This window comes from Equus caballus, chromosome 2 (assembly GCF_041296265.1).
Source record: "Equus caballus isolate H_3958 breed thoroughbred chromosome 2, TB-T2T, whole genome shotgun sequence".
In the NCBI taxonomy this organism is placed as follows: domain Eukaryota; kingdom Metazoa; phylum Chordata; class Mammalia; order Perissodactyla; family Equidae; genus Equus; species Equus caballus.
Window position 1 is genome coordinate 59,244,169 of NC_091685.1, and position 12,285 is coordinate 59,256,453.

Here is a 12,285-nt window from a genome sequence, read left to right on the forward strand (position 1 = left end):
ATGTTTGTTTTGTTATCTTCAGATCTCTTTAGTAACAACATCTGGCACTTCCCAGTGAATTTCTGGATGTTGGGTATAATCATGGCTAACAACATTGTTTTCTAGAACAGGTCAGAACTCAGTCCCCAGTAACATCCTCTTTAAAGTACTTCTGTGTAGTCCTCTCTATCTCTTCCTGTATATGTAAATGTAAACTTTAAATGGTTGGTTTTCCTTTTCCACGTGGTTTACTTCAAGTGATATTTTCTCTTTCTGAACACCTGAGACTATGTTTTCTTCCTGATGACTGCTCCCTACCTTAGGGTACATATTTCTGTTATTTTTCTCATATTCTGATCTCCACTTAGACTTGAGAAGAACTCCAGACCAAAAACCATCAAGTGAGAGTTTCAGAGGCCTTTGAATTTGTGAGCATACTAATCCTTCTTCTCAAACAACTTCCCCACCCAGCTTCACCTGGCTATTCATACTTTAGCTTACACATTACTTCCTCAAGAAAGCCTTTCATGTCCTTAAGATGTCAGAAATCCTATATTGCTTCCATCTTTATATCCTTTATCATACAACATAACTAACTTTTACTGTCTTTCCGCAAGATTGTAAGCGTTCTGACAACAGGTACCAATTTTTCTTGCTTAGATTCAAATTTCTAGAACCAAGTGCTGTCTTGCATATAACCAGCACTCAGATAATACTAGTAGAATGTGTGTGTGTATGGATGGCTAGAAAGGTCTCAGATAATTTGTCTATTCAGTTGGCAGAGTTGTCTAATTTGTTAAAAGTGGTAGAAACAGACATTTGGTATTGTGCAAACTATTGTTAAAGAAAAACAAGCATTACTTGCTAGTGATTAAAAAGATCTACATAGCCAACTGAATATTTGTGTGTGTGTTTTTAATTATCAGTAAATGTGCATTTTTGCAGGGAAAATTTGAAACTGAATTGAAGTATGAAATGACAGTTAATGGAAAAATCGCAGTGCTTTATTTGAAAAAGAACAAGTAAGTGTCTTTACTTCTGATTTTATCCTCATCAACAGCAAGTTAGCATGTGGAAAGTGGGCTAACTGAGTATGTTACTACTTGTGGCTCTCACAAACCTTGGTTAATCAGCTTTTGCTCTCAAGTGACCCATGGGGTTGAGCTAAAATCTGTTTTCTACTGACGTAGTAGAAACACATGGGATAAAACAACAGTTTACTAGTGTTTGGATACTTCTAGGAATAAAACACAATGATTGAGGTGCACGCAGATGTACATTTTATCAAATTCTATGAAATAGCAGGTAGATTTTTAAATCTTCCCCCACATTGTTGTATTTTATTATTCTAACACTGAAAGATTAGATTTTAAAACAATTTGCAACTATGCCCATCAGATAAAAACCAGACATATATAGGTTAAATAAACCCTAGAACCAAAGAACAGGGCAGTGGTAAAAGCAGAATTGGGTTCTCCTGATTCAACACCACTGCTTTTTACCCAGCTATCCACTAACCTGTCCGTTTTTCTCATACGTTACACTGTCCTCTTATTCCTTCATTCTCTTTGTTCAGCTCGTCTAAATTCAACATTTCTTTTCAGATTTCACTGCCTCAGCTCTCTCAGGTCTTGATCATCCCATATCTAGACTACTTCAAAAGCAGTTTGTCCTAAGTCCGTGCTTTCAAGCTCTTTCAATCCCTGAATCATTCTATACCGGACAGTAGGATTTGTTTCACTCAAATAGACTATCACCTTTGTGAAAATTCACAATTAGCTGGAGTGTGGAAACAGTGTGCCTTAGTGGAAATCGTAAAGGCTTTGGATTCAGGCAGACCAAGATATGATTCTTTACCACTTGAACTATTTAATCTCATGTGAAAAAATAAGGAGAGTAATATTTACCTTGTAGGATTGTTGAAAGGATTAAATTAAATGATTCATGTTACATGTCTAACCCAGGCCAAAATAGAGATGGCATTTAATACATATTAGCGATTTCCTTTCTCGTTGCCCTGCCTCTTTTAAAAGCATACTCAGATTCCTATATTTCTAGTAGGTAATTGAAAGAATTTTAAGAGCTCAGTGAAAATGCTGAAGGACCCTAACTACCAAATGCAAGTCAATTGCATTTGACTGCTATGGTTGTTAACAGTCACTGGTAACTGAAAAGTACTAGGTGCAAATGCAGTTACCCTAAACTGGTGAGGAGCATTGCTCTTTCAAGTCATTTTTATCAACTTTGACCTTCTCAGTTCCATTTCTTCCTCAAATCTCTCCTTAGACGAGTATGAAAGCCTGATGACAAAGCAGACATTGTTCCACGCTACTCAAGAATGTCCCTGCCCCTCCCAGTGTTTCCATTTTAAACATCCGTTTCATGCTTGGACTTGTCTTGAGAGGTTAGCAGGAGGCGCTCAGGAGTTAAAACTTTTCTGCATCCCCAGTGCAAGCTCTCCCTTTGATCACTGGACTTTGCCATTAGCATGAATAACCATGATATTTTTTTTCCCCAGGGATCTCCTTGCACCAGGCTACACTGAAACACATTATAATTCCACTGGAAAGGAGGTCACCACAAGCCCACAGATCATGGTAAAACAGAGTATCCTAGACTCGTTAATTAAGGGGTGACTCACGCACCCAAACGCCGTGTCATTGCCAGACAAATAGTGAAAGTAAAAGAGCATTTTTGGCATTGGCACTTTTTTCAGCCGGAGTAATTTCTTAATTGATCCTCCAACATTCTTGCAATTTGACGAGAACAAAGGCTTTTCTTGGCAACTGTGGTCACACTTTCCAGGCTTTAAGGGCTCCCTATAGGAGAGTGGTTAGAAAGAGCTTTTTATTTTCATAAGAAAAGTGAAGAATTAAATAGTCTTAGTCATTGCTTATCAATTCTTATGTAGTCTCTCAAACTCAAGACTATTTCGTCAATGGTAGAATTGTAGAATGCGATGTTTCCCTTAAGTAATTTCCATTCAAGTTTTATTCAGAGAAGGTGACAGTGTGAAGTAGCATGAGAGGTATTTTCTCTTTGCCGTCTTTTCTGAGCTCTATTTTCTATTGGAAGGCCTTTCTTTCACGACACAGAGATTTACATGGGCCAATACCTCATCTGTCCCAAAGTAGAAAACTGCGCTTGACTGAAGTACATCCACATGGAAAAGCATTAGGATTGAGCATTTTGCTCCAAGTGGAGGCAGGGATGTTGTACTAATGCAGTTGGTCTGGTGGAACTCTTTGGATAAATCAAACAATAACAACACACTCTGAATAACCCATTCATTGGAAAGAGCTTGTAGATGGTAGAAAAAAATTAATAAGCAGTCAGTCAAGGGAAAGAATGCATGTCTGATGTTTTGGGGGCTCAAGTTTTAAACTTACACATGTAAGCATGTTTCTTCCACACTGTTTTCACCCCTGTTCTCCTTCTGCAACACCAACATTTGCACCAACATTTAGCTGACACTCTTTAAGCCTTTGGGATCATTAACCAGATATTGAAGATTTTAACCCTAAAAAGCTTCTTTAAAATTCTTTTTTTTACATCTCCAAGTTGACTGTTATTCAACATAAAATCATTTAAAAACATTATAGATCCTGTTTCAAGATTTCAAATTCAAATTTAGCAGTGAGTCCAAGAAACATACATACTTTCCTTTACAAAACCCCTTTACCCTTTTCTTTAGGATGACTGTTATTACCAAGGACGCATCATGAGTGAAAAAGTTTCTGATGCTAGCATCAGCACGTGTAGGGGTCTAAGGTAAGACTCGATGAATGGTTTGGATATACCTATAATGATGGGGTATGTGTGTGCGTTTTAATAAACCTGAAGAATCTCAAATATAATTAATTGTACTATAGTAGAATACGAATCCTAAGGGCTCAAAATTTTTGAAATTTGAAGGAAACATGGCTTCTCTTCATAGTGGTTGATAAATTGCACATGTGAATTCCTTGAAGAATTATTTTCTTTGGTTCGCTTACTTTCAAACTATAGGTTTTTGAGTCCCAATTTTAGGGCAAGGATCTTTAGGGACTGGAAGCTCCCCTCCACCTTCTTTCTCCACTCTAAACTCCCTCTCTAGCTTGTCTTATCCTTGCCTATGACATCCCTTCCTTTCTGTTTGTTAATGACTACCCATGCATCTCTCTACAGTAAAATATCTCTTCTGATGCCCAGACTTGATTGTCTAATTTTCTCTTGCATGTCTCCATATCTCTTCTGTATCTGGATATCTTAATGAAATCTCAGTTTTTATATGCCCCACATCAAACTAATGATATTCTCTCAAATTTATTGTTTTTTTGGCACTCCCTATCTTAATAAATGATATAATCAACCAACCACTTGCCAAATCCAGAAACCTAGATTCCTTCATGACTTCTTGTCTCTCAATTACTCATTTTCAATCCATGATCAAGTTCTATTGCTCTTATGTTCTACATAACATTTCCTGAGATTATTCACTACGTTCTCTCTCTACTGCAACATCTTAGTCCAAACCATCCTAATACTTCATGCAGACCGTTTCAATAAACCCCCTGAGTTATCTTCTCACATCCATCCTTGCTGTCTTCTAATTCTATGTATACTTAATCCAGCCTCCCTATTATATGCTCTTGTTTTTTTCTTCCTAGCAATTATCTGTTGTGATTGTTTATTATGAATATGTTATACAATTTTATATATTTGTGAATCAAATGTGATTATTTGATCCAAATCCATCTTCCCCATTTTAATACAAGCTCCATGAGAGGAGAGATCATGATTCTTTTCTTTTTTACTGTCTGCCCTTAGTCCAAAGCCTAATGAATAATGGGTGCTCCCTAAATATTCATTTAATGAATCTCAGTTCAGAGCTGCAGCAGAGAGAATTGAGAAGAAATTGATAATATTCACTGATCATGTGCTTTACATATTATCTTCTTCAATCTTTACAACCATCCTATTAGATAGGTATTATTATTCCTATTTTATAGATGGAGAAACTGAGGCCAGGTTTATTTAATAATTTTAATAGTTTAATTATTTTAAATATTTTAAAATAATTTTCCCATGGTATTAGAGCTAATAGGTGAGAGACTCAGAATTTTAACCCTTTTCTCTAAGACTCTGAAGTTTCTTTCATTTTCAGTCTACCTTCAGAGCATACCTGGCATGGAAATTGGAAGAACCCTGAATGGAGAGTCAGGAAACTTCCATTCTAGTGCCAACTCTGACATAGTTTAACTACATGATATTACAGTCCTCACTTCTCCCCAGTAGCTCCCATTTCCTCATAGAGAAAATAAATTCAGGTAATCCCTAAGAGTGTCTTCAGCTATAACGTTACACTATATTGCACCGCAGTGAGTGGCATGTTTCGGCATTGGTACCGTTTTGGAGTCTGTAGGTCTACAGAACTAAAATGCTGGAACATTTTTAAGCCTGAATCCTCATGTTTTTCAGGGGCTACTTCAGTCAGGGAGATCAAGGTTACTTCATTGAACCTTTAGGCCCCACAAATCAGGATGAACAGGAGCATGCACTCTTCAAGCATGATCCCCACGAAAAGAAAGCTAATAGTACCTGTGAGATGGATGACATATTGTGGGCACGTGGATCTCGGCAGAATATGGCCCCACCTGCACGCCGGCTGGTTGTATTCATATCTTTACTTTTTATTTGCAATGCTTTCATGTATCCTACTGTGGTTGCCCTGGATTCGTCTTAGCAGCCGCGGTTGACTGAAGCTTTATACTAACTGTTGAAATTAGTAGGCTATCAAGTCACTAAAACCTTGTTGTACATTGATGATTGTTTAATAAGTACTTATAGATCAACTATTATCAACAGCAATGTGTAAAGTTAAAAAAAGAAGTAGAAGATATAATACTTGCTCTCTAGGAGCTGGCAACTTTCACAGTACTATAACATATGACAAAGGTATTATTATTATTTTGAGATAAAATATTCTGCTGTCATGATGAATAAACTCATTCAAGAAATCTTTCTTAGGGGCCAGCCTGGTGGCGCAGCAGTAAAGTTCACATGTTCCACTTCGGTGGCCTGGTGTTGGTGGATTCAAATCCCAGGTGCGGACCTCTGCACCACTTGTCAAGCCATGCTGTTGCAGGTGTCCCACATAAAATAGAGGAAGATGGGTGTGGATCTTAGCTCAGGGCCAGTCTTCCTCAGAAAAAAGAGGAGGATTGGCCACAGATGTCAGCTCAGGGCTAATCTTTCTAGAAAAAAAAAAATCTTAAAATCTTAAAATCTTGCCAAAAGTATTGGAAATGTAGCAGTGAGCAAAAAATGTATAGGATATGCCCATGGAAACTTGGGATATTCTTTCATATATGGAATTTGACTTCCAGTCGCAGAAGAAAAACGAATATGGCTTGTGCTGAAACTGTAAAGTGTATATGAAAATATCTTTGTCATTATTACTCCCATTTCCTTCAGAATCCACTTCATATCAAATCATCTCTTCTAAATGTTCTCAGAATCCGCAAGCGCTGGGCAGAATTGATCTGAATGAAATCTCTGGTGTGTTCAATTTGTTGTGGGTTTAAATTCTACCAGTGCTATGTTTTCTAAGAACCCAGAAGAACCACTTAGCTATATGTCCCTGTGGGTGTTGACCTCCTGGTTTAGCTTGGTACAGGCCTCTTGTTCCTGTCTCAACTCCTTGGCAGCCATGTGTGAATAGCCTCGCTTTCATGACATCCCGTTGTTTTGGTTTTCCTCCTACCTCGCTAGTGCTCCTTCTCAGTTCCTCTCACTCTTATCCCTGCCCTGGTTGACCACTAAGTCTTAGAGGCCTTCATATAGCTCAATACTGGGTGCCATTATCTACACATTCTTCCTAGGCAACCTCACCCTGTGCCTTACGTAAATAGGAACCGTGCACTAATTACTATCCAATGTAATCTCCAGCCTTGGCCTCCCCACCAAAGGCCAGACTGTTATGACAACTACCTACTTCATGAATCCATTCACTGTCTAATATCACAAAGTTAACGTGGCCAAAATAGAACCACTGATTTCCAGACCCCAAACAAAACCTGCTTCTCCCTCAGTCTCTCCCATCTGAGTTAACAGTACCACCATTCCTCATTTGCTCAGACCCAAATCTAGAAATTATCCTTGATTCCACTTTCCTGCATTCCTCCTCATATGGTACTGGTCAGCAAGTGCCTCCACACATGCCAGACCACACAGTACCATCCATCTCACAATAATTATCACAGCAGCCTCTACCTGACTTGACTTTTCCACTCTCATTCCTGTCCCTGCCTCAGTAGAATCTGCTCTCCATACAACATGTGGAATGATTCTTTTATTGTAAATCACATCATATCATTTTTCTGTTTAATACTGTCTAATGCCTTCTCACTACGTTTAATACAAAATCTAAAATATTGACCATGGGTTACAAATCTCTGTATGATTGGCCCCCATCTACTTCTCTAATATCCTCCTATCTTCCACTCCTCACTTACTGATGACTTACGCTATTATGTTCTGACAAACAGAAACTTTTTTCTGTGCTTTAAACATGCCAATATCAATTCACCTGAGAATCTTTTTGCTCATTTTTTTCTTTGCTAGAATTATCTTCCAATTTATCTCCCTTGCCTGGCTTCTCATTTTCATTAATATGTCTGCTTCAGGGCCAAACTCTTTAGCACTTTCCCTAACCATCTATTCTGAAATAACTACCTTGTCACTCAATATCACATCTCTCCATTTAACCCTCTGCATAGCACTAATTACCGCCTGATGTATCTATGTTTGGTTGTCTCTCGTGAGCTCCTTAAGCACATGGATCATGTCTATTTTACTGCTGTACCCAGGTACCCAGAGCACTGCTGGTATAGATTAAGTGCTAGTAAAGGTGTTGCTCTTGTGGAGGGTGAGAGGTAATTACACATCTCATTAGATGACATCTGAAAGTCCACCTTCAGTAATTTGCTCCTGTTAGTGGAAGCTTATTCACCTGTCAAAAGACAAGCACTTCCAAAAATACAACATCATAAACTCTGGTGGCTTATTATTTAGTACAAATAATGTGTCTGCTATTTTTCAATGGGCCAATCCACGATGAAATGTGAAGTGTTTTTGATTTTGTTTGGAAACAAAGGAACAGAAAATAGGAAGCTTGGAATGTGGGAAAGAGATCCAGCTCTGCCTGAGGAGAAGAGAGCAGACAAGGTGCCACGGTGGCTCTGGTTGTTGTGCCATTTGTAAAGGGGGATATTCGCTGGGATAGGAACAAAAGGTTACTTAAAAAACACTGGAACAGAGCTGAAGGGAGTTTCTCTGTTTCATGGCAGGCTAGTGAGGAAAGGGCACTGCTCCAGAAATGTGAAGACTTCAGTTTTAGTTGCAGCATTTCTGTTAATTAGTTGTGCAATTATTTAAACTCTTCAGTAATTTGAAGTAGTCACACTAGAATATTACAGATGACTCCTCCAGCTCTAACATTCTGAATCTTGTCTACAGATAATCCTGGCTGATTAGTCGGAGTTAAAATGGTAATATTGTTTTCTTTTATTTCCAGATATCAACCAATCTCTTATAAAATCACAAGTTTCACATGAAGGATGCCTCTTGCAGAGAAAGATGCTGTCTTAGTAATTTTGCTTTTTATATTTGTTACAGAAATTGAAAGACCAGAAGGCTTGGGAACGTAAGAAATATATAGAATATTATTTGGTCGTGGATAATGGTGAGGTAATTATATCAGACAAATGTGTCTTTTAAAATCCCTTCTACCTAAATTCATTAATTATGTAAGATATTAAAAATATGGTTCAGTTTTGAAAAATCATGAATACGAGAAATTTTTTTAAACAAGTTTTTCTGAACCTAGGAAATCTGACATATAATTAGACTGAGATGATTTCTCCTTTCCAGGAATGTGCACCTGATATGATATGCACAAACAAAATTTTTGGCACTATAACACTCCTTTCTTATTGTCTTAAGAGCTCTAAATCTAGTTTACAACTAAATTCCTTTGTCATTTTTCTTCTATTAAGTAGTTAAATCATTGGAAAATTAGAACTTATGATCATTGGGAAGTGGTAAATAAAAAAATCTAATGAATGGAATCTTCTGAAAAAGGCAACTCTTTTTGGTAATGTTCATTGTTTATCTTCTTTTATAAGAATGCATTTTTATATATTGGGTGTTCCAAGCCTGAGGTCCGTATATATAATCTCAAAAGGAAAACTTTTGCACTTTGATAATATGAGTAAATTAATTAGTTCAAGCCCTAAAGCTATGGCCTCCCTTATTATACTAAGTTCACTTATTGTTCATATATTTTTTTAATGAATAAGCTACTCCTTGCATTGATTCTGTACGGCTTAGGAAACCATGGTATTTAACTGAAAATACATGTGGAATGACTCCTTAGGGCTTTACATAGAGCAAGTACTTCAGGGGACAAAACCTCGTCTCTACTCCCACGTTGCTTTAATTCAGCTAAAGAAATAAGGAAGCAATTTTTTTCTAACTTTTAAGTGTTAACTTTTATAACCGATTCTTAATTATAACCACTGATACACAATATAAACTGAGGTTACCTTTTTTACCTTCCAGTTATACTCATTTCTGGTAATGCTCATATTTTGTCTCGGTTGTTTTTTAGTTTAAAAAGTACAATCAAGATCCAGAGGAAATAAGGAAGAGGGTGTTTGAGATGGCCAACTACATCAACATGGTATGAGACATTTTGTTAAATGTAGTTTTAAGCACTTGCTATGGGGTGTCCTTGGGTGTTTCTATGAATGCTCACGAAGCAGGGAAGGGGGGTCAGTGCTCCTGAGACTAGTGTTGCTGACCGGTTCTTGAAAGGTGACCACGGCTTTTGCCATTTAATTGAATATTAACATTACATGATAAAGACTTTTCTCACTTACTTGCCACACTGTTTTCAGGTCTGTGAAGATATAAAAAGTGGTTTTGTTTGAATGGTTTTTGTTTTTCTAAAGTCCAGTAAGGAAATACCGAAAAAGAAAATACCAGTGGAAAGCCAATCGAGGAAGAAAACTGAAAAAAAAAAAGAACAAAATCCTCACACAAAATAAGCTAAGTTCTGGCACAATAACATCTTTCATATACATTATCTCATTTCATCTTCAAAACAGCCCTAAGATATTAGTAAGCCTAATTTGTAGTTAAGGAATTAGATTCTGAGAAGTGAGTTAACTTGCTTAAGATCACAAAGTTATCAAATGGTGAAGATAAGATTTAAACTTAGGTCTGTCAGATTTCAAAGTCCATTTTGATGGTACAACTGTTGGATTTATTCTTTGAACATGATTTTATCATCTAATTTCCAAAATCTTTTCTAAAAATGATTTCTTTATTCCTCCTAATTAAATCGTAATTGTTAGTGTCTTGGTACATAGTTAGGATACTTAGCTGAAATGGGTGAGTCACTTTGTGGTGTCCTGCAAATCCTACAGGATAGAAAGAAAATGAGGGTGGATTCCATGACCAAGGTCATAGCTTGTCTTCTCATCACAAAGATCACACCACTCCTCTTCAGGAATCCCAAGAACTGGCCATATTTATTGAGCATCTACTTCGTGCCAAGTGCTTTTCTAGATTGCAGAAATGAAGAGGGAAATCAAACTGGGAAATATTTCTTACTTCAAGAAGTTATCCTTTCCTTCGAGGAGTTTACGTTCTTATTCAGAGAGCCAAATATAAGCAAATCAAATAAATATGTAAGATGGTGATAAATGCTATAAAGAAAAATAAAGCAGGGTAAAAAAGTTTTAAAACAGAGAGAGAGAGGTTCATCTTGGATGCTATGATAAATAGGGAAGACCTCTCCAACAGGATGACATTTGAGCAGAGACTTGAAGGAAGGGAAAGAAGTGTCTGACTCTAGGGGAGGGTATGAAGGCAGAGCAAAGGACCTGAGGGCAGAACCTAGACTGTCATGTTTGAGGAACACTGAGGAGACTATTGTACCTGGAATGTAGGAAGCCAGGGCAAGGATGGGAGGAGATGACATCTCACAGGGAGCAGTGGCTGGAACCTGAAGGCCCTCGTGGGCCTGCGTTAGGACTTTGTTATTCTTCATGAGTGAGGAAGACAATGGAGAACCTGAACTGAGGGGTGACGTGTTCAAATGTGTATTCTTAAGAGATTATCTTGGCCATTATGTTGAAAATAAACTGGAGGAAAGCACGGGCAGAAACAAGATGAGATAGGGAAATTGCACCATAAATCAGGGCAAGAAATGGTGATGGCTTGGAAAAGCAGTGATAGTACATCTATTGAGAATAGCTGATCTTTGGAGAGAGTCAACAGTTTACGAGGTGAGTGGGAGAAGAAAAGTATAAGAAAACGAGAAGAGTAGGGTAACATCAAGAGTTTCGACCTGAGCAACTTCAAGAACGGGGAGTAGGGGCTGGCCTGGTGGCATAGTGGTTAAGTTTGTGCACTCTGCTTCTGCTGCCCAGGGTTCACAGGTTCGGATCCCAGGCACAGACCTGCACACCGCTCATCAAGTCATGCTGAGGTGGCGTCCCACATACAAAATAAAGATGGGCACAGACATTAGCCCAGTGACAATCTTCCTCAAGCAAAAAGAGGAGGACTGGCAATGGATGTTACCTCAGGGCCAATCTTCCTTACCAAAAAGAAAAAAGAAGAAGAAGAATGGTGAACAATGATGGGGGATGGTGACTCAGAGGAAAGATCAGAATCTCCTGTTTTGATATATTAACTTTGACATATCTTTTTATATAAAGATTCCCAGGTAGAAATGCTGGATATACAAGATTGGAGTTCAGGAGCAAGGTCTATTAATCTAGGTCTTCAGTACATATAGATGGCAGAAGACATGACTCAGCAAACTGTAGCCTCTGGGCCAACTCTGGCTTGCTGCCTTTCTGTACAATAAAGTTTTATTGAAGCACAGGCCCTACCATTTGTTTACACATTGCCTATGACTGCTTTCCTGCCACAATGCCAGAGGTAGTGAGTAGTTGCAACCGAGACCACAGGGCTTCAAACCCTAAAATATTTTCTATCTGGATATTTACAGAAAAGTTTGGCAACCCTGGCGTACGATCACAATGGGAGTGGGTGTAGATAAGCAGAGAAGAGATCCAAGAACAGATCCTTGAAGTACTTCTTTGAGGAGAGGTCAGACTGGAGGAGAAACTGACAAAGAGACCAAGAAGGAGTAGACAGTGAGGGAGGAAGAAAACCAGGAGAGACTCTTGTTCTAGAAGCTACTTGAAACAAAAATCTATCAAGGGAAAGAATGATCAATGATGTTAA

At 38.0% G+C, this 12,285-nt stretch overlaps 1 protein-coding gene across 6 annotated transcripts in view; it reads left to right on the forward strand.

The window, feature by feature from the left end:
* Window positions 1-12,285, forward strand: part of ADAM28 (ADAM metallopeptidase domain 28) — a 72,814-nt gene that overhangs the window by 10,382 nt on the left and 50,147 nt on the right. For 5 of the 6 annotated variants that reach the window (XR_011434337.1, XR_011434344.1, XM_023636172.2 and 2 more), the window contains exons 3-8: window positions 925-1,001; window positions 2,498-2,576; window positions 3,674-3,750; window positions 5,440-5,629; window positions 8,638-8,709; window positions 9,632-9,703. Coding sequence is in view for 4 of the 6 variants with exons in the window: in XM_023636172.2 (XP_023491940.2) it covers window positions 925-1,001; window positions 2,498-2,576; window positions 3,674-3,750; window positions 5,440-5,629; window positions 8,638-8,709; window positions 9,632-9,703 (567 nt within the window). In the remaining 2 variants the exon portion in view is untranslated. The remainder of the gene's footprint in view (window positions 1-924; window positions 1,002-2,497; window positions 2,577-3,673; window positions 3,751-5,439; window positions 5,630-8,637; window positions 8,710-9,631; window positions 9,704-12,285) is intronic. The other variant, XM_070256196.1, reaches the window with a different exon arrangement.